Source organism: Pristis pectinata, chromosome 15 (assembly GCF_009764475.1).
Source record: "Pristis pectinata isolate sPriPec2 chromosome 15, sPriPec2.1.pri, whole genome shotgun sequence".
NCBI lineage: Eukaryota > Metazoa > Chordata > Chondrichthyes > Rhinopristiformes > Pristidae > Pristis > Pristis pectinata.
Window position 1 is genome coordinate 8150260 of NC_067419.1, and position 27699 is coordinate 8177958.

General features: G+C 47.1%; 1 protein-coding gene across 1 annotated transcript in view; it reads right to left on the reverse strand.

Annotated features, from left to right (window-relative positions):
- Positions 1 to 27699, reverse strand: part of LOC127578169 (A disintegrin and metalloproteinase with thrombospondin motifs 20-like) — a 487994-nt gene that overhangs the window by 287390 nt on the left and 172905 nt on the right. The window contains exon 10 of the mRNA XM_052029795.1: positions 13625 to 13708. Within this exon, the coding sequence (XP_051885755.1) occupies positions 13625 to 13708 (84 nt within the window). The remainder of the gene's footprint in view (positions 1 to 13624; positions 13709 to 27699) is intronic.

Here is a 27699-nt window from a genome sequence, read left to right on the forward strand (position 1 = left end):
TAGGCATCATGGCCGGTGTGGATGGGGTGGGCTGAGGGGGCCCTTCTCTGTGCTGTATGATTCTATGATTCAATGGAATTAATGAAAATTTAGGGGGACAGATGGGGTGGAAGCCAAGCAGGCTACCTTGCCCAAGATGCCATCCAACCTCTTCCTTGTTGAGGGAGCCTCATTTATCCAGGCAAGTGAGCAAATCCTATCAAATTCATGACTTGTGTCTTGAAGTTAGCTTTGCGGAATCATCCTCTGCAGCAAACCCAGCTGGAGAATGGTGCGGTGTTGATCACGTCCCACAGAATGCAAGGCTTTGTCACCGGCAGTGCCAATGAACTTCACGGGGACCTGCTTAGACTCTCACATCAGATGGCAATGAATGCACAGAGGTGCTGGACTTCACAGACGGCTAAAGCCGAGAAGGAGGCCTTTCAGCCCATTGCACCCACACTGGCTGTCTAGCTGAACAACTCTCTAGTTTCGTCCACCAGTCTTTTCTCCGCGGCCTTGCCAATTTCTCTCCACCAGGTTCTTGTCCAATTCTGCCTTTGAAGGTCACATCAGAACCTGCCTCCATCACACTTGCAGACCGTGCATTACAGATCAAACCACATCAACAGGTTTTTCTTTGTATCTTTGTCAATTTTCTTCCACTTTATACCTGTGACCTCTTCCACCCCACTCCCCATTCTGTGCTCACCCCTCATCAGTGTATATACTTCTATCCGTTCTCCCCTTATCCTTCTCACAGTTCCTCTGACTTATCCTTGTACCTATAGTCCCAGGAACCATTCTTGTAATGGACTCTGAATGCCTTTCCCATGGTGACCAGAATTAAACATAATACTCCGTTTGAGGGTGGACCAATGTATCATAAAGGTTCAGCATGATTTCCCTGCTTTTATAGTCCGTGCCTCCTTGATGAAGCCCAGAACTGAGTTTGCCATATTAACTGCTTTCTCATCCTGCCCTGCCAGGGTTTGGGGACCAGGAGGTGGGGGCAGCTGCAGGAAATTAAAAACAGAGCCATTCATGAGCTGAAAATAGGGGTCTGAGAGCCAGGAGGCAGAGCAGCTCTTCTGATTGACTAACTGTGAGATAAATCAGGCAATAAGAGGAAAGTGGGAAAGTATTTGCATGATGAGTAAAGAGGCTTTGGCTCATGTGTCTTTAGCAAGAGGAGGCTGAGCAGAGGTGCAGGTAAGGTTCTTTCCTTTTTACTCTGAGAACAGTTAGGGCAGTCGTTGCTGAGAGTCGATGCTGAGAGTATTGTTGATAGGAGTTTTAAGTGATGTGGTCACACCTAAGGTACAGGCAGAAAGTAGCTGGGTGACCACCAGGAATGGCAAAGGGTGTTGTGGAGGATTCCCCTGTGGCCATTCCATTGAAGACAGGTATACCATTTTGGATACAGTTGGGGAGGAGTGGGCGGGGGTGACTGTTCAGGAGAGGGCAGCAGCAGCAGCCAGGTCTGTGGCACCAGGACTGCCTCTGAGGCTCAGCAGGGAAGGGTGAAGGCAGACAACACTCTAGTGATAGGGGACTCGATAGATGGGGGGAGGGGGGTGGACAGGAGATCCTGTGGCTGCAGAAGGGACTCTAGGATGGTGTGTTGCCTCCCTGGTGCAGGGTCAAGGATGTCTCGGAGCGGCTGCAGAACATTCTCAAAGGGGAGGGGGAGCAGCCAGAAGATGTTGTGCATGTTGGCACAGATGACATGGGTAGAGAAAGGGACGAGGTCCTGCGGAGTGACTACGGGGAGTTAGGAATGAAGTTAAAAAGGGTAATAATCTCTGGATTACTTCCAGTGCCACGTGCTGGTGAGGGTAAGAATAGGAGGAGATGGTAAATGAATGTGTGGCTGCAAAATTGTAGGGGTAGGGGTTCAGGTTATTGCACCATTGGGATCTCTTCTGGGGCAGAGATTGCCTGTACAAAAGAAACGGGTTGCACCTGAACTGGAGGGGGACCAATGTACCTGTGGGCAGATTCGCTCATGCTGCTAGGGAGGGGTTAGACCATATGACAGGCAGTTGGGATCCCAAGCAGCAGGGAGACAAATGAGAGGCTGGAAAGTGATACAGAGGTCAATGTCTGCAAGTTGAATAGACAAGACAGCCATGGAAATGGCAGGGAGAGAGGAAAGCCAATTGGATTAAATTGCATTTATGTCTATGCAAGAGGCTTGACAGGTGAGGTAGATGAATTTAAGGCTACGTGGGACTGGGACAGTATAGCCATTACAGAAACATGGCGAAGGGAGGGTTAGGACTGGCAGCTTAATGTTCTGGGGTATGGGTGCCTTAGGCAGGATAGAGGTGGAGGAAAGAGAGGAGGGGGAGTTGCATTTTTTATTCAGGGGAATGTCACGGCAGTAGTCAGAGATGAAATTACTGAGGGATCGTCCAGTGAAGCTTTATGGGTGGAGCTGAGAAATAAGAAGGGGATGGTCACCTTGTTGGGATTGTACGATAAACCTCCAAATAGTCAATGGGAATTAGAAAAACAAATATTCAGGGAGATTGTGGAGAGTTGCAAGAATTATAGGGTTGTCATGGTGGGGGATTTGAACTTTCCACCCATAGATTGGGACTGCCATACTGTTAAGGGTTTAGATGGGGTGGAATTTGTTAAGTGTGTTCTCCGTGTTTCTGAGGAAAGTTTCCTTGGGCAATACACAGAGGGTCCTACAGGAAGAGGGCATTACCTACTCTTGGGTAATAGGGCAGGGCAGGTGACTGAGGTGATGGTGGGGGAGCACTTTGGGACCAATGACCATAGTTCTATTAGCTTTAAACCAGTTATGGAAAGGGACAGAACTGGCCCACAGGTTCAGGTTCTAAACTGGGGCAAGGCAAATTTTGACAGTATGAGACAAGAGCTTGCAAAGGTTGATTGGAGAAGGTCGTCTGGCAGGTGGGAGGCTTCTAAAGGTGAGATAGTGAGTGTTGAAGATCAGCATGTTCCTGTTAGAGTGAAGGGCAAGGCTGGTAGGAGTAGGGAACCCTGGATGACGAGGAACATGGCCCTAGCCAGGAAAAAGAAGCAAGCATGAGGGGCAATGCATGAGAAAAAAGGCAGCATTGAGGGGCAGGCACGGTAGTGTAGCAGTTAGTGTAACGCTGTTACAGCACCAGCGATCAGGGTTCAATTCCCGCCGCTGACTGTAAGGAGTTTGTACATTCTCCCCGTGACTGTGTAAGTCTCCTCCGGGTGCTCCAGTTTCCTCCCATATTCCAAAAACAGACAGGTTAGTAGGGCTTGTTGGGCCGGAAGGGCCTGTTACCGTGCTGTATAAATAAAATATGGGTCAGGTACAGGCAGCTGGGATCAAGTGAATCCCTGGAGGAATACAGGGGATGCAGGAGTACACTGAAGAAGGAAATCAGAAGAGCAGAAAGAGAGCGTGAGATCACTTTGGCAGAGAAGCTTAAGGAGAATCCAAAGAGATTTTATGAATATGTATATTAAGGGAGAAAGAGTAAGCAGAGAGAGAGTAGAGCTGCTCAAAGACCAAAGTGGACATCTTTGTGTGGAGCTGCATGAGATGGGGGAGGTCCTCAATGAATATTTCTCCTCTGTGGAGAAGATCATGAAGACTTCAGAACTAGGGAAAGTTAATGGGGATGTCTTAGAGAGAGTCCGCATTGCAGTGGAGGGGGTGCTGGACTTCTTAATGTGCATGAAGGTAGATAAATCTCCAGGGCCTGACCAGGTTTATCCAAGAACACTGTGGGAGGCTGGAGAAGAAATTGTGGGAGCCCCGGCTGAGGTATGGTGGAAGGTTGCTTCTCGGACTGGAGGCCTGTGACTAGTGGTGTTCCCCACGGGTCAGTGCTGTGGGCCCAGATGTTCCATCATTTTTGTGAGCCATGCTATGTTGGCGCCGGAAGCGTGCAACACTTGCGGGCTGCCCCCAGAACACTCGACACAAAAGATGTATTTCACTATGTGTTTTGATGTACATGTGACTAATAAAGAAATCTTATCTCATCCCTGATGTTGCTATTTGTCATCTATATCAATGATTTGGATAAAAATATACAAGGCATGGTTGGTAAGTTTGCAGATGACTCTAAAATAGGCAGTAGCATGAAGAAGGTCAGCAAAAATTACAGTGGGATCTTGATTAGCTGAGTAAGTGGGCTGAGGAATGGCAAATGGAGTTTAATTCAGATAAGTGAGAGGTGTTGCATTTTGGAAAGTGGAATCAAGGTAGGATTTTCACGTGAATGGCAGGGCCCTGGGGAGTGTTGTAGAACAGAGGTACCTTGGAGTTCAGGCACATAGTTCCCTGAAAGTGGAATCACAGGTAGACAGGGTGGTGAAGAAGGCTTTTGGCACGCTGGCCTTCATCAGTCAGGGCACTGAGTATAAAAGTTGGGAGGTCATGGTGCGGTTGTACAGGATGCTGGTGAGGCCACGGAGCATTGTGTTCAGTTTTGGTCACCCTGCCATAGGAAAGATGATATTAAACTGGAAAGAGTCAGAAAAGATTTACAAGGATGTTGCTAGAATTTGAGGGACTGAGTTTCAGGGAGAGGATAGACAGGCTAGGACTTTATTCCTTGGAGCATAGGAGACTGACAGGTGATCTTTTAGAGGTACAAAAAAATCATAAAAAATCATGAGGAGCATAGATAGGGTGAACACACTCAGTCTTTTTCTCAGGGTTGTGGAATCAAGGACGAGAGGGCATAGGTTTAAGGTGAGAGGGGAGAGATTTAATAGGAACTTCAGGGACAACTTTTTTTTACACAAATGGTGGTATAGATGGCGAATAAGCTGCCAGAGGAAGTGGCTGAGGCAGGTACAATAACAACTTTTGAAGGACACTTGGACAGGTACATGGATTGGAAAGGTTTAGAAAGATATGGGCCATACGCTGATAAATGGGACGAGCTTGGATGGAACATCTTGGTCAGCATGGACCAGTTGGGCCAAAGGGCCTGTTTCCATGCTGTAGGACTCTATGCCACTTTCAATGATCTGTGCCCCATATCTCCAGGTCCTCTGTTCTTGAACCCCTTTTAGAACAGTATCCTTTATTCCATATTGTTTCCTCATTCTTCTTACCAAACTGTGACACCTCATATTTCTGTGAGGCACGGTAGTGTAGCGGTTAGCATGATGCTATTACAGCACCAACAACCTGGGTTCAATTCCCGCCGCTGTCTGTAAGGAGTTTGTAAGTTCTCCCCGTGTGACTGCGTGGGTTTCCTCCAGGTGCTCCAGTTTCCTCCCACATTCCAAAGATGTACAGGTTAGGAAGTTGTGGGCATGCTACGTTGGCGCCGGAAGTGTGGCGACACTTGCGGGCTGCCCCCAGAACACTCTACGCAAAAGATGCATTTCACTGTGTGTTTCCATGTGACTAATAAAGATATCTTATCTTACCTTCTCCACCATTCCACCAGCCTGTTTATATCCTACTACAATTTATCACTGTCCCCTGCACAGCTCACAACATCGCTGAGTGTTGTGCCATCTGTAAATAGAGAAATTGTGGCTTGCGCCCCTAAATCGCTCAAACTGAACAAAACAAATTCACTGCTGTTTGTAAGAATAATCGCTGATGGGTCTGCTCGGAACCACTGGCATTTGCCAGTGAGATCCAGCGCCCCCCTTAATGGAGCAGCTACAGATAGTTGTACTTGGGCCTTAACCACAACCCTGCAGCAATGTCCTGGGCCTGACATGCCTCTGGTAACCATAACCACCTTCCTTTGTGCACAATATGGACAGTGCAGAAGTTTGCCCTTGATTCTCACTGACCGGGTTTACCAGAGCCCCTTGACACCACACTCGGTCCAGTCTGGCTGTCGATTGCTCAGTGGTCTGTAACATGCCTGTTCAGTCCCGTCTTGGAGTTTCCACCAGTTTGGACCTTCACTTATTGCCAGGATTGTTGCTGCTCCTGATGCAACACTTCTCATTGAACCAAGGTGCATCCCTTGGCTCACTGACATGCTGGTCATGCAGTTTCAGATTTCTGACGCTGCTTTAGTGCCTCCGGATGGCCAGCGTTGTTCTGAACCCACACTGCTTAATGCAGAGGGAATGCCACAAAACACATCGAAGATCTTCAGTGCGAAGATGGAACGGACCTGTGTTAGACATTCCTCCCAACATTCCCACGGACAGGTCGCCCTCCCATGGACACATTACTTAGGTGCCTTACCATGCCGATGATCTCACCATCTGATATGGACTCAGTCTGGGAGCAACGTTCCTTGGCACTGTGCCAGCACCGTCAGTGGTCGGGTTACTGAGCCAAACATAAGCCCCTGCCCAAGTAGATTCTGTGTCCTTGCCGCTCTCAGAGCTTCTTCCAAGTAGTGTTCGATGAAAGGCTGTTGATTCATCAGCTGAAGGAGGGCTCTATAGAACGCTGGTTATAGAGCACGTGGAGTATTGTGTTCAGTTCTGGTCATCTCATTATAGGAAGGATGTGGAAACTTTAGAGAGGGTGCAGAGGATATTTACCAGGATGCTGCCTAGATTGGAGAGCATGTCTTCTGAGAATCGGTTGAGTGAGCTAGGGCTTTTCTCTTTGGAGATGAGAGGTGACTTGATAGAGGTGTACAAGATGATAAGAGGCATAGATGAAGTGGAGAGACTTTTTCCCAGGGCGACAATGGCTAACACAAGGGGGCATAATTTTAAGTTGATTGGAGGAAGATATAAGGGGGAATGTCAGGAAGTTTTTTACACAGAGAGTGGTGGGTGTGTGGAACGCACTGCCAGCAGAGGTTGTAGGGGCAGATACATTAGGGACATTTAAAAGACTCCTAGATAGCCACATGAATGTTAAAAAGATGGAGGGCTATGTGGAAGGGAAGGGTTAGATAGATCTCAGAGCAGGATAAAATGTCAGCACAACATTGTGGGCCCAAGGGCCTGTACTGTGCAGTAATGTTATAAGTTCTATGTTCTATGGCACATGGCACATGGCACACAGCAGTAGATTACATTGCCTGCTTTTGACTTGATGCTTTCATGAAGTACAAGGTCATTGTCCTTGTCTCCCAGGGTTACCCTCCACTGCTGGAGCACTGGATTGGCAGGTGGGGGAACGTGGCAGAACTGCCATTGGCCAGTGCAGTACAGAGGTCTGAGACCGTGATTGGGCCTGGCGATGATGCCCCCTGTGGTCAAGCTGTCTGCCAGTGCACATTATTAGAAATGGACACTTGGGTAGTTATTATACAGCCTGTAGAAATCATGCCCAACAAGAATTGGGTATGGTGTAGCACGCTTGGGCAGCATGGTAGCGTGGCAGTTAGCGTAACACTATTACAATGCCAGCGATCGGGGTTCAATTCCCACCGCTGTCTGTAAGGAGTTTGTACATTCTCCCCGTGTGTCTGCGTGGGTTTTCTCTGGGTGCTCCGGTTTCCTCCCACATTCCAAAGACCTACGGGTTAGTAGGTTGACGTGGGTGCAATTGGGCGGTGCGGGCTCGTTAGGTCGGAAGGGCCTGTTACCGTGCTGTATAAATAAAATCTTATTAAGTAAAGTTTTAATACCCCAGAAAGGTTGCCTCTATTGAGTCAGTATGCCACCATATCAATGCTCCTCATGTCCTTCTTCATTTACTTCACTACGTGGTTGAACCTGAGACAAATGGAACTTCCAGAGAAACAAAAGGACTGCAGATGCTGGAATCTAGATGAAAACCATGATGATGCTGTAGGAACTCTGCACACCAGGAACTTCCTTTCACCAAACCATCTTTCCTGGAAGATCTCCACGATACGGATATCCTAACCTCCCACAGGGTTTCTCTCTTTCGATATGTGAGCTCGGCAAATCTGATCCTAGACTTGAACCTGCTTAGTGCCAAAGGTTTAGATGGGGCAGAGTTTGTTAAGTGTGTCCGGGATGCATTTCTGTCACAGTATGTTGACAGGCCGACTAGAGGGAATGCCATATTAGATCTAGTATTAGGTAATGAACCGGGTCAGGTGACAGATCTCTCGATGGGTGAGCATTTGGGGGACAGTGACCACTGCTCCCTAACATTTAGCATTGTCATGGACAAGGATAGGAGCAAAGAGGACGGGAAGGTAGTTAATTTGGGAAGGGCAAATTATGAGGCTATAAGGCCAGAACTTGGGAGTGTAAATTGGGATGACATTTTTGAAGGGAAATGTACTATGGAGATGTGGTCGATGTTCAGGGATCTTTTGCAGGATGTTAGGGATAAATTTATCCTGGTGAGGCAGAGAAGGAATGGTAGGGTGAAGGAACTGTGGGTGACAAGAGAGGTGGAACAACTAGTTAGGAAGAAGAAGGCAGCATACATAAGGTGTAAGCAGCAGGATCAAATAGGGCTCATGAGGAATATAGGGTAGCAAGGAGGGAACTTAAGAAGGGGTTGAGGAGAGAACGAAGGGGATATGAAAAGGCTTTGGCGAGTAGGGTTAAGGAGAATCCCAAGGCTTTTTTCACGTACGTGAAGAGCAGAAGCATGATGAGAGTAAAGGTAGGACTGATTAGAGACAAAGATGGGAAGATGTGCCTGGAAGCTGTGGATGAGTTCTCAATGAGTACTTCTCTTCAGTATTCACAAAAGAAAGGGGCCTTGATGATGCTGAGGACAGTGTTGGTAAGGTTAATGTTCTAGAGCATGTAGATATCAAGAAAGAGGATGTGTTGGAGCTGTGAGAAAATATTAGGACAGATAAGACCCAGGGGCCTGATGGAATATTCCCCAGGCTGCTTCGCGAGGCGAGGGAGGAGATTGCTGAACCATTGGCTAGGATCTTTGAGTCCTCCTTGTCCACGGAAATGGTACCGGAGGATTGGAGGGTAACAAAGTATTCAAAAAAGGTAGTAGGGATAGTCCGGGGAATTACAGACCAGTGAGCCTTACATCTGTGGTGGGCAAGCTGTTGGAAAAGATTCTAAGAGATAGGATCTATGAGCATTTAGAGAATCATGGACTGATTAGGGACAGCCAGCATGGCTTTGTGAAGGGAAGATAATGTCTCACTAGCCTGATAAGGTTCTTTGAGGAGGTGACCAGGAAGATTGATGAGGGTAGTGCAATAGATATGGTCGACATGGATTTTAGTAATGCATTTGACAAGGTTCCATATAGTAGGCTTCTTCAGAAGGTCAGAGGGCATGGGATCCAGGGAGGCTTGGCCATGTGGATTCAGAATTGGCTTGCCTGTAGAAAGAAGAGGGTTGTGGTGAGAGAGACCATTCAGATTGGAGGGCTGTGATGACTGGTGTCCCACAAGGATCAGTTTTGGGACCTCTACTTTTTGTTATATTTATTAATGACTTGGAGGAGGGGGTGGAAGGCTGGGTTAGCAAGTTTGCAGACAACACAAAGGTCAGTTGTGTTGTGGATAGTGTGGAGGCCTATTGAAGCTTGCAGAGGGACATTGATAGGATGCAGAGCTGGGCTGAGAAGTGGCAGATGGAGTTCAATCCGGAGAAGTGTGAGGTGCTACACTTTGGAAGGACAAACTCCAAGGTGGAGTACAAGGTTAATGGCAGGATTCTGGATAGTGTGGAGGAGCAGAGGGATCTGGGGGTTCATATCCACAGATCACTGAAAGTTGCCTCACAGATGGATAGGGTAGTTAAAGAAAGCTTATGGGACGTTGGCTTTCATAAATTGTGAGATTGAGTTTAACAACCGCGAGTAATAATGCGGCTTTACAAAACTCTGGTTAGGCCACACTTGGAGTACTGTGTCCAATTCTGGTCGCCTCATTATAGGAAGGATGTGGAAGCATTGGAAAGGGTGCAGAGGAGATTTACCAGGATGCTGCCTGGATTGGAGAGTATGAATTATGAGGGGAGACTAAGGGAGTTAGGGCTTTACTCTTTGGAGAGAAGGAGGATGAGGGGAGACATGATAGAGGTATACAAAATATTGAGGAATAGATAGAGTAGACAGCCAGCGCCTCTTTCCCAGGGCACCAATGCTCAATACAAGAGGGCATGGCTTTAAAGTAATGGGTGGGAAGTTCAAGGGAGATATCAGAAGGAGGTTTTTCACCCTGAGAGTGGTTGGTGCATGGAATGCACTGCTTGGGGTAGTGGTGGAGGCAGATACGTTGGTTAAATTCAAGAGATTGTTAGATAAGCTAAATGGCTGACCCTTCATCCTGAGAATCTGAGCCTCAATTTTAGATTCTAGCCAGGGAAAACATTCAAGTGCGACATATAATGCAAGTACTACACCAATAGGGCACAGCCTAGATCTGTAGTTCAGGGGGTGGTGAAGTCAAAGCAGGCACTGCCCCTCAACTGCACAGTAGGCAGAGCAAACATGGGTGTGGTAAGGTCCATGGAAAGAATACAAGTTTAAACTGTATTTACTTTAAAGTGAGAATTCTGAATGGTGAGGCAGATGAACTTAGAGAGCGTTGATTGGTACATGGGAATGTGACACAGTTGCTGTCACAGAGACGTGGTTGAAGGAAGGGCAGGGCTGGCAACTCAATGTTCCAGAGCATAGGATCTTCAGTAGTGAGAGCAGGGATGTAAAAGAGAAGGTTGTACAGCAATACTGCTTAAGGATCCATTGTTGCTGTCATGAGGGAGGATGCCCTCGGTCTTTTCAAATGAGGCCATAAGGCTGGAGTTTAGGAACAAAAAGGGAGGTGATCACTTTGCTGGTGATATAGAGGACCAGATATATAGACAAATCACAGAGAGACATAAGAGTAGGAGGATTACAGCAGCAGGGAATTTCAACTTCTCCAGAGTTAACTTTTGGAGGGATTGGAATTTTTAAAGTGCTTCCAGGAGAGCTTTTTGAGCCAGTCCTTCGATAGTTCTCACAGGGAAGGGGCAGAACTGGACCTAATCTGAGGGCCAGAGAGTCACACAACACAGAAACAGTTCCTTCGGCCCACCGTGTCCATGATGACCATTCAGTCCCCATCATAGGGAATGGAACTGGGGAAGCGGTTAGATTATCTAGGGGAAGAGTGACATGAGGTTTCAAGGTAGTTATGGAAAGGGAAGAGGATACACAAGAAATTAAGTTGTTGATATGAATAGAAGCAGACAGCATAGATCGAGTGGAGAGTCAGAGACTTTCTCCCAGGGCGACAATGGCTAACACAAAGGGGCATTATTTTAAGGTGATTGGAGGAGGATATAAGGGGGATGTCAGAGGTAAGTTTTTCACACAGAGAGTGGTGGGTGTGTGGAACGCACTGCCGGCAGAGGTTGTAGGGGCAGATACATGAGGGACATTTAAGAGATTCTTAGAAAGCCACATGAATGATAGAGAAATGGAGGGCTATGTGGGAGGGAAGGGTTAGATAGATATTAGAGCAGAATAAAATGTCGGCACAACATTGTGGGCCTGTACTATGCTGTAGTGTTCTATGTTCTATGTTCTGTATAAAAGTAGAGTTGAAGCAGCTACTTGAATGGAGGTCTATAGCCGACAGGTGGAAAGCATTTAAAGGTGAAACATTCAAGAGATCAGTGACAATGTGTTCCTGTAAGGTGAATAGAAACGACAGCAAGTCTAGGCAACCCTGCATGTCAAAGGATAGTGAGTGCTTGACAAGGGAAGAAAGCGAGAATAGGACCCGAGTTGAGGCACTGGGTCATCTCGGTGGTGCATCGGCCACCGTCTCACGGCACCAATGATCCAGGTTGAATCCTGACCTCCGATGCTGGGTTTCCTCCGAGCGCTCCGGTCTCCTCCCACATTCCAAAGGTCTGCGGCTTGGTAGGTCCATTGGCCGCTGTGTTGTCCCCCCCCACCCCCCCTCTCCCGGTGTGTAGGTGGGTGGTAGAATCTGGGGGGACTTCACAGGAATGAAACTTGTGTAGGATTGGTGTGAATGGGTGGAGGATGGTCGGTGGGGACTTAGTGGGCGAAAGGACCTGTTTCTGTGCTGTATGATTCTGACTCCTAAGCGAACTGATAACGGGAGAGACACTTCAGAAAATGTAGGGGTTACTTGAAAAAGTGAGCAAGAGAGCAAAGGGAGGGTATAAAATATCACTGGCAGGCAGGGGTACGGAAAATCCCCAGATGTTGCAGGTATACAAAGACACGAGAGATTCTGCAGATGCTGGAATCCCGAGCAACATACACACAAAAATGCTGGAGAATCTCAGCAGGTCAGGCAGCATCTATGTAGAGAAATAAACAGCCGATGTTTCAGGTCAAGACCCTTCATCAGTACTGGAGTATACTAAGGACAAGTGGGTAATCAGAGAAAGAGTACAGCCCTACAGGGACCAGAGTAGCAATCTGTGCATGGAAACCAGATGATGTACGTGAGAAGAATAGTTCTCATCTGTATTCATGGTGGAGAAGCACGTTGCAGTTGGATAATTCAGGGAGGGGGAACAAGGAAATTCTAGAACATGCTAGCATTGCAAAGGAGATGTCTCCACTGGTTTAAAGGCAGATAAACCACCAGGGCTTGAAGGGATATAACCCAGGCTGTTATGTGAAGCAAGGGAAGAGATTGCTGGGGCCTGATGGAGCTTCTTAAAGGGGTCAGCCCTGAACCCTTGCTGTTTGTCATATACATTTAATGATTGGGTCCTGGGGAGCATTGAAGAACAGATGGACCTTGGGTACTCGCACAACATTTAGTAAGTATCCAGAATTGCCAAGGCATGGAAAGCTACGGACCAAGAGGTACTTAGTGGGAGCAATGTAGATGGGTAACAGCATGGACGCGATGGGCAGAAGTGGCTGCTTCTGTGTTATATGATTCTGCAAAGGGGATGAGTCTGAGATTTGTCACTCTGAAGTTTGACATGTGAGATGCGGCAAGCAGAGAAGTCAGTCGACATACAGAATTTATAATATTACATTATTGCGTGGATCGGATGGGCGTTGCAGCTCAGAATGCAACAGGACCTCACTGCTGGGTTGATATCCTAGTACTCTTCACCCATGACTGCTGTGGAATTGCCATCACAACAAATTCTATAGAAATGCAAGGGAATACCCTGTTCAGAAACATGAAGAAATTATAGAATGGGCCACAAATGCCCATTAGCACACTCCAAGAGTCAATATTTTCAAAACCTGACAAAAGAATATTTTGCTCATTTAAGTTTGGGTGTCTAACGTCTGGATAATCTGAATTACATCTGTGCAAACTGTTTGGGTCTCACTCATTAACTATAATATCCTGGCATCACGGAAACCAGCCTCCCCTCCATGGACTCTGTCTATACCTCTCGCTGCCTTGATGAAGCAGCCAGCATAATTAAAGACCCCACCCACCCGGGTCATTCTCTCTCCTCCCCCACCCCATCAAGCAGAAGATACAGGAGCCTGAGGGCACATACCATCAGGCTCAAGGACAGCTTTTATCCCACTGTGATAAGACTATAGAACAGTTCCCTTATACGATGAGATGGACTCTTGACCTCACAATCTACCTTGTTTGACCTTGCACCTCATTATCTACCTGCAATGCACTTCCTCTGTAGCTGTGACACTTCACTCTGTATTCTGTTATTGTTTTTACCCTGCACTACTTCAATGCACTGCGTAATGAATTGATCTGTACGAACGGTATGCAAGACAAGTTTTTCACTGTACCTTGGTACAAGTGACAATAATAAACCAATGCCAGTACCAAAAGAGACTTTAACAAAGCTTTGGACTTACTTGTTCATTGTGAATCACAACTAACTTCACAACAACAATGTTGATGAGGTTTCCAACACTTGAATCTCGGTAGATTGTAGCCACCTAAAACAGACACAGATTAAAGAGGTGGTAGCAAGAGCAAAGTGTGTAAGAAATCTTCCAATTTAGGATTATACAGAGTTGTCGAGATTTAATGGAGACCGAGAATTGTCATTACCAGAGTTAAACACAGTCCTTGGCTTTCAAAGTCATCACATTGAATTAGATACAAGCGAGGGAGGTTTGACAACAGGAACAATGATTCATTTCTATACGTCAAGTAGAGTATACCGAATTGCTATATCATCTTCAACACAACAAAGGGAGAGTCCTGCATTTCTACTGATATTTTGGTTCTCCATTCATGGTCAGCATGGACTCAACGTGGTCAGCATGGACTCGTTGGGCCGGACCTGTATCCCTACTGCAGTGCTCTCTGATTCTATGACTACCTATTCTTCTCATGATTTAGACTGCTGTGATAGACATCATTTTCCACAACGTACCTACTTCAATAGCAACAAAGTTAGGCATCAAATTTGTGCAAGTGGCTTTAACTGTGGGCCAACAGAGAGATAACGGAATCAAATTGTCCAATCCCAAATAACATAATAATCGGTCACGCAAGAGATTCTGCCGATGCTGGAATCTGGAGCAACACACACACACAAAGCACTGGAGGTGCTCAGCAGGTCAGGCAGCATCTATGGAGGGAAACGAACATTCAATGTTTCGGGTCAAGACCCTTTATCACCCTGGGAGAGACACCACCCTCCCCACAGTTTAACAAGCTTCATTTCTCTCTTTCCCAGTTCTGATGAAAAGTCCTTGACCTGAAACATTAACTCTGTTTCCCTTCCTACATATGCGGCCGAACTCAGTGAGTATTTACGGCGCTTTCTGCTTTTATGTAACAAAATAAGCAGCCATAAGTGAAGGAGATGGAAAAAATAAAGATCTCCTCTCATACTTCCTGTTCAAGCTCTGCATTCTCCACTGTCTGGCCCATATGAGGGCAGCAACTTATTACTTCACTCAAATGTCAACACTGAGAGTTGGGACATTAGGTCGAGCTTGGAGTGTTGTGTGCAGTTCTGGCACTGCAGTGACTGCACTGGAGAGGGTGCAGAGGAGATTCTCCGAGATCTTGGTTGGATTGGAGGACTTTAGTTAAGGGGAGAGACTTGAGAGGTTGGGTCTGACTTCCCTGGAGGGAACGGGTGACCTGATAGAGGTGTACAAGTTGGAAATCAAAAAAGCTTCTGGTGCTGGAAATCTAAAATAAAGACAGAAAATTCCGGAAATACTCAGCAGGTCAGGCAGCACATGTGGGAAGAGACACAGATTTAGCATTTCAGGTCAAAGACGCTTCATCAGAACAGGAATATAATATTATGAGAGGCATTGATCAAAATCTTTTTCCCATGGTAGGGATATAAAAAACAAGAGGACATAGGTTCAAGGTGAGAGGAGGCAGTTTTAAAGGGGATCTGAGGGGAAAGATTTTTTAACAGAAAGAGTGAGTGATAATCAGAATCAGAATCAGGTTTGTTATCACTGACATATGTCACAAAATGTGTTGTTTTGCAGCGGCAGTATAGTGCAAGACATAAAAATTACTATAAGTTACAAAAATAAATAAATAGTGCAAAAGAGGAATAACAAGGTAGTGTTCATGGGTTCATGGGCCATTCAAAAATCTGACGGCGGAGGGGAAGAAGCTGTTCCGCAGATATCCTTCCCACCAGGTCTCAGTGAACAGACTCTCAGGCTACAGCCCATCACGTGGTTTTCTCAAGAGAAGATTACATTGGAATGAGTGCAGGTACACACGCCTCCTTATCAGCAGGTCTGAGATTCAGCATTTGCATTTATTTAACCTGTTCACAGGCCTTCAGATAAGCTGGGGATCAGCAGCAGAAGGAATTCAATTAAACACGGTTTGTTCAGTAAAAGAATAATTATGTTTCATGTGAGAACCTGCTGGAGAATTTCATTCCATCTACTGTGTGTGAATAAAATAAGATCATTTTTTAATGTTGATGTGCCTTACAGTAAATAGTTTCTAAAGTAAGTTATATTTTGATGACTGTATTGATGCAATCCATTGGTTCTTTGGTATACATTTAAACACTAAAATTTACTTCCTGTCTATAAGGAGTTTGTACATTCTCCCCGTGTCTGCGTGGGTTTCCTCCGGGTGCTCCAGTTTCCTCCCACGTTCCAAAGACGTACGGGTTAGGAAGTTGTGGGCATGCTATGTTGGCGCTGGAAGCGTGGCGATACTTGCAGGCTGCCCCCAGAAGATACCTAGTATCTTATTTACTGTAAGGCACCTCAACAGAAGCCATTTCAAACCTTCCTTCTTCAGCAAATCTGAGTTATTAATTTGAGAAAAATCATTCTGAAAACATGATAATCACTGACAAGTAGCTTGCTTCCAGCTACTTCTTTGCCATCTCATTATCAGTAGGACCACGGTATAGAAACCAGGCTGGGCGACCTTCATTCAGGAGACTTCTGGTTGCCCTGTTCCATCTCAGAAAGGGAAACCGTACACACTTCCAGAACATCCACATTAGATTACTCCAATATGCCTTCACTCACCTCTGTTCTGGTAATATTTGCAGTTTATCTCCAAAAGTAATTCAATAGAGCCTTGTTATGACCTTTACTGCCCAAGCCACTAAATAGTGGACTTACTATTGTCTCTCAGGTTTTTCTCTCCCTGCACTGAATCTTTGATGTTCCCGGGAACTTCAGCAAAGAAATAAGAGGGGTCCCAGTTGAAAACAGACAGCTACGTTGTTTTGGGTCATGTGCATTCCGACGGGAATGCTCCCTAGTTACTATGGCGTTGAGCTCCAATGGCCAATACATCTGAAAGAAAATTTTCTTTCCAAACTATTTGAAAAGCATTCTGTGGAGTTCAAGTGACTTTAAAGAGTATGTGTTCTACACAGATGTCCTTGGGTCAATTAAAGTTTTGGCAGCATCACTGCTGTTGCTTCAGTCCAGGTTTGTTCAGCTGCTGCCTTTGTTGGAAAATATATGAGCAACTAAATAAAGCAGATCTGGGCAGAACTTTGACTGAACTTCCTCCTCCACTAGGATTCTTTTCCTTCAATGACCTTCCTACATACAGGTGAAAGTTGCGTTCATTGAAATTGGGTGATTCAATTAACGAAATGACTTAAACATTGTCCAAGTCTGGAGCATTAACAATGAACAGTGCAATAAACCACATCAAAAGTTAAAAGTGGTGGTTTATTACAGAATGCTATGATTAATTAATTCTGCATATTTCATTTATGGTCAGCTAAATTCGATGGAATCTTGTCTGCAACTGCATGGTAGTGTAGCGGTCAGTGTAACACTTTACAGAGCCAGCAACCTGGGTTCAATTCCAGCCGCTGTCTGTAAGGAGTTTGTACCTTCTCCCCGTGAGTGCGTGGGTTTCCTCCGGGTGCTCCAGTTTCCTCCCACATTCCAAAGTCATACAGGTTAGGAAGTTGTGGACATGCTATGTTGGCGCCAGAAGCGTGGTGACACTTGCAGGCTGCCCCCAGAGCACCCTATGCAAAAAGATGTATTTCACTGTGCGTTTTGACATACAAGTAACTAATAAAGAAATCTTATTTTATCAAACGCAACTCTATAGATTAAATATTTCAACAAGTGCCGGCAGTTACAGGGTTTAATTAAATGTGAACTTTAGCATGTGTTCCTCAACTATTTTGTGAAATTATTGACCCTGTCAAAAAGTGTAATGAGAACTTTGCAAAGGTATGAATTTTCAAGGAAGTATCTCAAAGCAGTCTGGGTGCTAAACCAATCTGAAAGACAAGACTCTCACCCTTGAGACTTGGGTTCAGATCTAACTCAGAATGAAAAGGAATCTTATTCCTTTTGGTTTTGAAAGTTGACACAGTGACACAGTGGTCAGCGCTGTTACCACCCAGCCCCGGGGACGTCTGGTGCTTCTGCGGCCTAAGGTTCCCACCTCTTTCAAAAGGGCATCTATTGTACTGGTGCCCAAGAAGAGCATGGTGAGCCGCCTCACTGACTACCGTCCAGTAGCGCTAACATCCACCGCGGTGAAGTGCTTCGAGAGGTCAGTTTGGGCGCGAATCAACTCCTGCCTCAGAGATGACCTGGATCTGCTTCAATTTGCCTACCACCGCAACAGGTCAACAGCAGCTGTGATTTCTCTGGCTCACCACTCTGTTCTGGACCATCGGGACAACAAGAATGCATACGTCAGGCTGCTGTTCATTGATTGCTGCTCGGCGTTCAACACAATTATCCCATCCAAGCTCCAAGACCTGGGCCTCTGTACCTCCCTCTGCAACTGGATCTTCAGCTTCCTCATCAGCAGACCTCAGTCAATACCAATTGGTAACTACATCTTCTCACTGACCATCAATATAGGTGCACCTCAAGGCTGCGTGCTTAGCCCCCCTGCTCTACTCTCTGTACATCAGCACCTGTGTGGCTAAACACAGCATCAATATCATCTCTAAAGTTTACTGATGTTGGCCAAATCACAGGCGGTGATGAGTCAGCGTACGGCCGCAACAACAACCTCTTGCTCCACATCAACAAAACCGATGAACTAATCATTGACTTCAGAAAGGGGAAGTCGGGAGACCACGTGCCAGTTCTCACTGGTGGGTCAGCAGTGGAGAGAATCAGCAGCTTCAAATTCCTGGGCATTATCATCTCGGGTGACCCGCCCTGGGCCCAGCACATACGTAGATGCAGTCATGAATAAGGCACGCCAGCGCGTCAACTATCTGAGAAGCTTAAGGAGACTTGGTATGTCACCAAATACTCCAACAAACTTCTGCGGAAACACTGTTGAAGGTATCCTGACTGGTTGCATCACGGCCTGGTATGGCAATTCCAACGCACAGGAACACAAGAGGCTGCAGCAAGTAGTGGACACAGCCCGGTCCATCACAGGCACAACCCTCCCCACCATTGACAGCATCTACATAAGGCACAGCATCAAGAAGGAGGCATCTGCCATGAAGGATCCCCACCATCTGGGTCATGCCCGCTTCTTACTGCTACCATCGAGCAGGAGGTGCAGAGGTCTGAAGTCCCACACCACCAGGGTTCAGGAACAGCTACTTTCCTACAACCATCAGGTTCTTGACCTGACCTGCGCATCCCTAATGGCAACACTACAGACCACCTCTTGCACTGCTATGGACTTGTTTCTTATTGTGTTTTTGCACTAATGTTTTGTTTTGCACTGTCTTTTTCTTCACTGTCACATGCAATTTATGGACAATTTATGTTCTGTGTGTTGTCTGAATCTATGTGCCTGCAAACAGGTTTTTCCTTGTAGCTGTACCTCACCATACTTGTGCAGACGACAATAGACTCGACTTGATGACTTGGCAATGGGATCAGAAGTTCAATGGAAACTGAATACAGTGGGTGGGTGACTGTACCTCAAGGATAAATGTAGAATGGAGCAGACGGGGGGTGGGTGAGGAGAGTATGATCAGTGAACCAACAGGACTCTACAGGACAGGCAGCAAGAAAGGAGATGGAAATATTCAAAGGAGACATGCAGTGCGGCAAGTTTTTTTACGCAGAGAGTGGTGAGTGCCTGGAATGTGCTGCCAGGGGAGGTGGTGGAAGCAGATATGACAGAGGCGTTTAAGAGGCTCTTCGGTAGACACGTGAATGTGCAGAGAATGGAGGGATATGGACATTGTGTAGGCAGAAGGGATGAGTTTAGTTGGGCATTTAATTGCTAGTTTAATTAGTTCGGCACAACATGGTGGGCCAAATGGCCTGTTCCTGTGCTGCGCTGTTCTATGTTCTAATGAAACATGATTGGGGCACTCAACGACTTCGAGGGAGAATGCAACAGATGATGTTGGTGGTCTCCTCAAGGTTTTGTGGGTAAAGCAGGTTGCAGAAAGTATAAACAAACTGGAGCCATTTTGTAAGACCCCAAAAAACGAAGTTGCATCTAAAGTCATTGTGTCAGAGCATTGGCCACAAAAGGGTCATGGAAGTAAGTGCTGTGTAGGTAAGATTAAAGATAAATGTAGACCTTGTGTAAGAGTTGTTAATCTGCTGTCTGATACCAGAGGATGGTAATCGATGGCTGAACGAAACAGGAAGGCTGTTAATCCAGCTAACCCCTGCAGCCTAAATTCACCAAGAGGTAATGTCACTGACAGATATTTGATCTGGTCAGTCAATGAATCACAGTTTAAGGGTTTTCCATCTCCAATATGCTTCAAGGAGGATTAACCAGTTAATGACCACAACCTTCCAAGAAAAGAATGGATCTCCCGGTGCCTTGGCTGACACATCTCCTCTGGCTGCAATCCAAAATGTAAGATTAGTTAATTTCCCCATCACTGGATTCCATTTTGTGGAATCCTGCTACTAGGAAGATAGCTGGTTTACAAATTCCTACATCACAGCAGTGACTGATCCTTAAAAATTAGGTGATAGGCTATGAAATGCAACAGGACATCAAGATGTCATGAAAAACAAGGTGGAAGTTCTTGCTTTAATGTCAAAACTTAGATGGACCTCTCTTTTAAAGAAAAGAACTCGATTCCACAGTAGTGCTTTGGAAGTAATTAACAAGCTAAACAGTGAGCCGGGGTTTCTGTCAGTGAGCCAGCAGCATTCACCGCTGACTCTGTAGTTAAGTGTGCACGTGCTTTCTGCGGATAGACCATTGTCAATCTGCACTCCATGGATGACAAAGTCCTCAAGTCTGGCGTGTCTGTTTGGCTGGCGTCACAGCCTCGTGAGATGTAACAAACTCACGTGGTGAAGGAGCTAGATCAAGCCTGCTTATAAAGCAGCTGTAAAACTCATTCATGTCCACTGACTGAGCAGTAATCAAACTGAACAAATCACCAAGCAATCTGCTGGAGGAACTCAATGGGTCGAGCAGCATTTGTGGGGGGGAGGGGGGGGGGTGGAGGGATAGTCGACTGAGAGTGGAGACGGAAGATGGCCAGTATAAAGAGGAGAGGGGAAGTGGTGAGACAGGAGCCGGGGGTGATTGCTGGACTGAGGAGGGGTGAAAGATGACAATCAGCTCGACCTTCAATCTTCAAGTGTCTCTTTATGGCTTTTACATTCGTAAACTTCCACGAATGATCAAAGTCAAACAATTAGGACATTTTACAAATATCAAAAAATACACCACAACAGTGGTGAAAACCTGCTGGAGGAGGGGAGAGTGAAAGTAGCGACAGAGGCTGGGAGGTGATAGGTGACGGGTGGAGGTGACAAAGGGCTGCAGATAGTGGGATCTGACAGGAGAGGAAGGTGGAGCATGGAACCAAGTGAGAGGGGTGGGGGGAGGTGGGGAGGGCAGATGGGAACAGTGGGGGGAGGGGACCCAGTGGGAGGAGTGGGTGGGTGGTGGGCAGATGGAGGGGGTGGAAGACGGGAAAGAAGCAGGGTGACGGGGGCTGGGGTAGGAGTCGGTGGGTGCACGGCAGCGCAGTGGTTAGTGTGACGCTATTACAGCGCCAGCGACCCCGGTTCAATTCCCGCCGCTGTCTGCAAGGAGTTTGTACGTTCTCCCCGTGTCTGCGTGGGTTTCCTCCGTGAGCTCCGGTTTCCTCCCACATCCTAAAGACGTACGGGTATGTTAACATGGGTTTAAATGGGCAGTGTAGACTCGTTGGGCCGGAAGGGCCTGTTACCGTGCTGTATAAATAAAGTTTAAAGTTTAAAGTAAGAAGAACTGAGGCAGGGACAAAATAAGAATGGGATGGTGTTCTTACAAGTGACAGGGTGGGAGAAGGTGCCATCTGGGTGGCCGTGGGAGTCAGTGGTTTTGTAGTACATGTTGGTGGATAGCATGTCTCCTGAGATGGAGACAGGGAGATCCAGAAAGGGGAAAGAGGTGTCGGAGATGGTCCAAGTGAATTTGAGGGCAGGGTGGAAGTTAGTAGCGAAGTTGATTAGACTGATGAGTTCTGCATGGATGCAGGAAGTGGCCCCAATGCAGTCGCTGATGTGGTGGAGGAAGAGTGGGGAGTGGTGGCAGAGTAGGTTTGCAATAAAGGCTGCTCCATGTGGTCAACGATAAGAGAGGTGGGCTCGTGGGGAGAAGGGTCAAGGGAACTTAATATTGGTGATGTTGTTGACAGTAGGGCTGCAGGGTCGTGTCGCTGTAGGTGAAATGGGCTGAGGAATGCCAGATAGAGCATTTCGCGTGATGCTATTATAGCGCCAGCAACCCGGATTTAATCCCGCTGCTGTCTTTAGGGAGTTTGTACGTTCTCCCCATGCCTGCGTGAGTTTCCTCCCACATTCCAAAGACGTACAGGTTAGGAAGTTATGGGCATGCTATGTTGGCGCCAGAAGCATGGCGACACTTGTGGGCTGCCCCCTACGCAAAAGATGTATTTCACTGTGTGTTTTGATGTACATGTGACTAATAAAGATACCTTATGTATTTTGGGAGCACTAATAAAGCAGGGACATACATCATGTCTGAGGGAGTACTGAGGAACAGGGGGGCCCTGGTGTACAAGTCCAAAGACCCTTGAAGGTGGCAGCGCGGAGGTCATTAACTTGGTTAAGAAGGCATATGGGATGCTGACCCTCATAAGTCGGGGCACTGAATACAAGAGCAGGGAGGTTGTGCTCCCAACTTTATAAAACATTGATCAGACCCCAGCTGGAGTACTGCCTGCAGTTCTGGTCACCACACAACAGGAGGGATGTGACAGTGAAGGAGATGGTGCGGAGGAGGCTCACCAGGATGTTGCCCGGGATGGAGTGTTTCACTTCTGAGGAAAGACTGGGTCTGAACTCCTTACAACAGAGGGGACGTGATAGAGGTATATGAAATTATGAGGGGTGTAGATAGAGTAGACTGCAGGAAACTTTTCCCCATATCAGAGGTAGATTTAGGGTAAGGGGTAAGAGAATTAGAGGGGATCTGAGGGGGGTATTTTTCACCCAGAGAGCAGTGAGTACCTGGAACACACTGCCTGAGAGAGTGGTGGAAGCAGAGTCACCGACAGCATTGAAGTGTCGAGATGAGCGTGAATTGCCTGGGCCTGGGAGACTACAGACCAAGTGCTGTAAGGTTAATGGGGATGGGTGCCCGTGGGTTGATGCAGACATGGCGGGGCTGAATTGGCCTGTTTTCTGTGCGACTCCCAGGCCCAAAGGAATCTCACAGCATCAGGTCAAACACGAGTGTGGAAGCCTCCTCCTTGCCCCCAGCTGCCACCTTCCCTCGGCTGACGATCCAGTGCTGCTCCACGCTGAATGATACCTGGGAGAAGCAGTGAAGGTAGAACGGGCAGGGAACGGACTCCAGGTGAGGACCTCAGCAAGGGAGGCTTGGTAGCTGAGTCCGATCTGTCAGACTGGGTCCCCAGCAGGCAATGAATGAACCAACACACCAGATAATCCGACCTGACCCCCTCACCAGTATTTGGCAGGGGATGCAACTGTGAAACAAACATTGGTAGAAGTGACTCTGTGCAGTCCCACCTTCACGCTGAGGACACCCTCCACCGTGTTGTGGTACTGAAACCATGCTAATTGGGACAAACGTTGAATGGATCCACCAGCTCAGAAATGAGCAACCATGAGGCACTGTGAGCCAACAGCAGCAGCAGAACTGCACACCTCCATGGCAGATGGAGCTCAACCCGGAAAAAGGCAGATGGAGTTCAACCCGGAAAAGTGTGAAGTGATACACTTCAGGAGATCAAATTTGAAGGCAGAATACAAGGTTAATGGCAGGACTCAGAAGTGTGGAGGAACAGAAGGATCTTGGGGTCCACGTCCATAGATCCCTCAAGGTTGCCACGCAGGTTGATAGGATTGTTAAGAAGGTGTATGGAGTGTTGGCCTTCATTAGTTGGGGTATTGAGTTCAAGAGCTGCCAGGTAATGTTGCAGCTTTATAGAACTCTGTTTAAACCATACTTGGAGTATTGTGTTCAGTTCTAGTCGCCTCATTACATGAAGGATGTGGAAGCCTTAGAGAGGGTGTAGAGCAGATTTACCAGGATGCTGCCTGGATTGGAGAGCATGTCTCATGAGGATAGGTTGAGTGAGTTAGGGCTTTTCTCTTTGGAGAGAAGAGGGAGGATGAGAGGTGACTTGATAGAGGTGTACAAGATGATAAGAGGCATAGATCGAGTGGACAGTCAGAGACTTTTTCCCAGGGTGACAATGAGTAACACGATGGGGCATAATTTTAAGGTGATTGGAGAAAGGTATAAGGGGAGATGTCAGGGGTAAGTTTTTTACACAGAGAGTGGTGCGTGCGTGGAACGCACTGCTGTCAGAGGTGGTAGGGGCAGATACATCAGGGAAATTTAAGAGACTCTTAGATAGGCACATGATGATAGAGAAATGGAGGGCTATGTGGGAGGGAAGGGTTAGATAGATCTTAGAGCAGGATAAAATGTTGGCACAACATTGTGGGCCGAAGGGCCTGTACTGTGCTGTAATGTTCTGTGTTCTATTTGCACTTTGGCTCAGTGTCACCCTCACTCAACCACCGCTGCCAAACTACGGGGTCAAGCCCACTGCGGTGAGTATGGAAGGACGTGTTGGGGAGCAGAACCCGACGTACCTGAAGAAGAGGAGGTGCTGGCCTGGTGGAGCTGGGACACCGCTGTGGTAAACCCAGCACGCAATAGCCAGAACTCAGCGATCCCACGACCAACCAATCAGATCGCAGCTCTGCACTCCGACCGCATCAAGTCACCAATGGCGGTGGATGGTTAAACAGCCAATGAGAGGGAGGAGGCAGCTCCGAGAGCAGCACCGCCCTTACCGACAGTGGGGTCAGTGGGTGACTGCTAGAGACAAGATTGAAGCATTTGCAGTCACACCCAGCCAGCAGTGCCAAGGAAGTGATTCATCTCAGCTTCCTCCTGAGGTCCCCACCATCACAGAAACCAGTTTCCATTCACTTCACGTGATATCAAGAGCAATGGATACAGCAAAGTCTGTGGGGCCAGACAACAGCCCAGCTGTAGTACTGAAGATCTGCACTCTCACTGTGCCCCGAGCCAAGCTGTTCCATTATAGTTACAATGCTAGCATTGACCCAACGATGTGGAAGATTGACCTGTTCACAAAAAGCAGGGCAAATAGAATCCAGCTGATTACCGCCCAGTCAGCAAAGTGGTGGAAGGTGTCATCAAAGGCACTTTCTCACCAATGACCTGCTCACCAATGCCCGGCTCAGCTTTTGTCAGAATCACTCAACTCCAGACATTATCACAGCCTTGGTCCAAGGTACGGTAACATAGCAGTTAGTGCAACGCTACTACAGCACCATCAATCAGGATTCAATTCCCGCCGCTGTCTGTAAGGAGTTTGTACGTTCTCCTCCTGTGTCTGCATGGGTTTCCTCCGGGTGCTCCGGTTTCCTCCCATATTTCAAAGACGACGGGTTAGTAGGTTAACATGGGTGTAATTGGGTGGCGAAGGGCCTGTTACTGTGCTGTATAAATAAAAGTTTTTAAAAAAAGTTTAAACATTCGTTCCCTCCACTACAGATGAACGGTGGTGACCAGGTGCACCATTCTTACATGGGCACTGCAGTTACTCACCAGCCTTTCCCAATAGCACCTCCCACTCCTGTGACCTTGCCCACTAAGGAGGATAGAAGTAGCAAATGTACCATCTGCAGGCTTCCAACTTCACCCCATCCTAACAGGGAGATGTCCACCATCCTTCAAAGTCACAGGGCAATTAACATGGCCTTGCCAGGGATACCCACATCCTGAAAATGAATAAAAGAAAGGACCTTTGGTAACAACTCCACCCCAACTCCACCCCATCCATTGGCCAACAGTCGACCACTTCACCCACAGGGAGTTGGGAGCCTGGTCCTCCAGGGACAGAGGGAACTCCCGTCAATGGTTTTGAGATGTTGACTGAGATGTTGACTGAGTCTTTCTGTTTTGCCCATGTCTCACAGAAATAAAATGCTGCACATTGCTGTTCATATTGGTTAAGTGAGAGCTGTGCTCATGGCACAGTATCCTTGCAGGTGCCGAAGAAGGGTCCTGATCCGAAACGTTGAACGCCTGCTTTTCTCCACAGATCTATGGAACTCTGGTTAGGCCGCATTTAGAGTATTGTGTGCAGTTCTGGTCGCCTCACTACAGGAAGGATGTCGAGGCTTTAGAGAGGGTGCAGAGGAAGTTTACCAGGATATTACCTGGATTAGAGGGCATGTGCTATCAGGAGAGGCTGGACAAACTTGGGCTCTTTTCTCTGGAGCAGCGGAGGCTGAGGGGTGATCTGTTGGAAGTGTATAAAATTCTGAGGGGCATAGATAGTGTGGACAAGCAATATCTTTTTCCCATTATTGAGCGATCTAATACCAGAGGGCATACATTTCAAGTGAGAGCGGGTAGGTTCAGAACAGACGTGAGGGGTACATTTTTTACTCAGAGAGTGGTGGATGCCTGGAATGCATTGCCTGATAGGGTGGTGGAGGCAAGTTCATTAGAGGCTTTTAAGAATGGCTTGGATGGGCACATGAGTGAGAGGAAAATGGAGGAATATGGGCATTCTGCAGGTAGGAGGGCACAACACTGTGGGCCGAAGGGCCTGTTCTGTGCTGTACTGTTCTATGTTCTAAGTTGTAGATGCTGCCCGGCCTGCTGAGTTCCTCCAGCATCATCATGTTTTTCATCTGGATTCCAGCATCTGCAGTCCTTTGTTTCTCTCTTTGCAGGTACATCCTAGTCACCTGTTTCTCTAGTGACCAAAATGCATTGAGTTCTGGAATACACAGAGGGTTTGCTATTGCTGAAGATGTGAAAGAAAACACAAAAAATTTGCCCCATTTAAGTCACTGACTAGTAAATCGGCAAATTGGTTTATTGTTGTCACACATATCAAGGTACAGTGAAAAACTGTTTTGCATGCCATCCGTGCAGATCATTTCATCATATCAATACATTGAGGTAGTACCAGGGAAAATAATAACAGAATGTAGAATAAAGTGTTACAGTTACAGGGAAATTGCAGTGCAGGCAGACAGTAAGGTGCAAGGTCATAACGAGGTAGATTGTGAGGTCAAGAGTCCATTTTATCGCACTAGGGAACACTTCAATAGTCTTATCACAGTGGGATAGAAGCTGTCCTTGAGTCTGTTGGAACATGCTTTCAGGCTTTTTTATCTTCTGTCTGACGGGAGGGGGGAGAAGAGAGAATGACCCGGGTGGGTGGGGTCTTTGATTATGTTGGCTGCTTTCCTGACGCAGCCCAATGGAGGGAAACAAATTATGATGTCAGTACAATTCTTCTTCTTAGGCAGTCCCTCGGGGTTGAGGATGACTTGTTTCCACTCCAGTTTGACAGCTTCTGAGGTGTCTGACAAGGCCAGTATGGAAGCCCAGATGGAGCAGGAGGTAGGTCGCTTGGGCTCCACATGGTCCAGTCACGGAGACCTAAGGTGCTCACCTCCTTCCCATTGTAGATCAGGGGAATCCATGTGAATCCATGTGTTAATGAGGACGGCACAAATTTTTCAAGTATATTTCAAGAGCACCCTTTAAACGTTTCCTCCGTCCTCCTAGAAATCTCTTGCCAGGGCTTGCACGAGGGGCCTTGGAGTCAGGCAGGTGGAGTTAGTTGAGCACAATCAGAGTCTCAATGCTGTAGTTAGTGGACTTGGGGAGGACAGTGACTCTGGTTCATCCATCCTGCCAGTGGATTAGTGGGCTTTGGAGAGACAGCACCGGTGGGACCTCTCCAGTTTTATAAGTGTCTACTCTAGGTATAAAGGAAGGTGGGGATCACTGCTTCCTGGTGTCCCAGGAGCTGAAGAGCCATGTTTAAGGTTGTAGTTTTAAGCACTCTTTCCCTCAGTAAAGTTGCTGGAGGAACTCAGTATGTCAAGAAGCCTCTGTGTGGGCAGAGGGATGGTCAACATTGGCTATTCTGGAATTCTTCAAAATACTCATAAATAAACTCTTCATCTCCATGGTTTCTGTTCAGCATTTTGACGTTGATCTGAGAGAGTTTGATGCATCTGATGCAGGGTCTCGACCG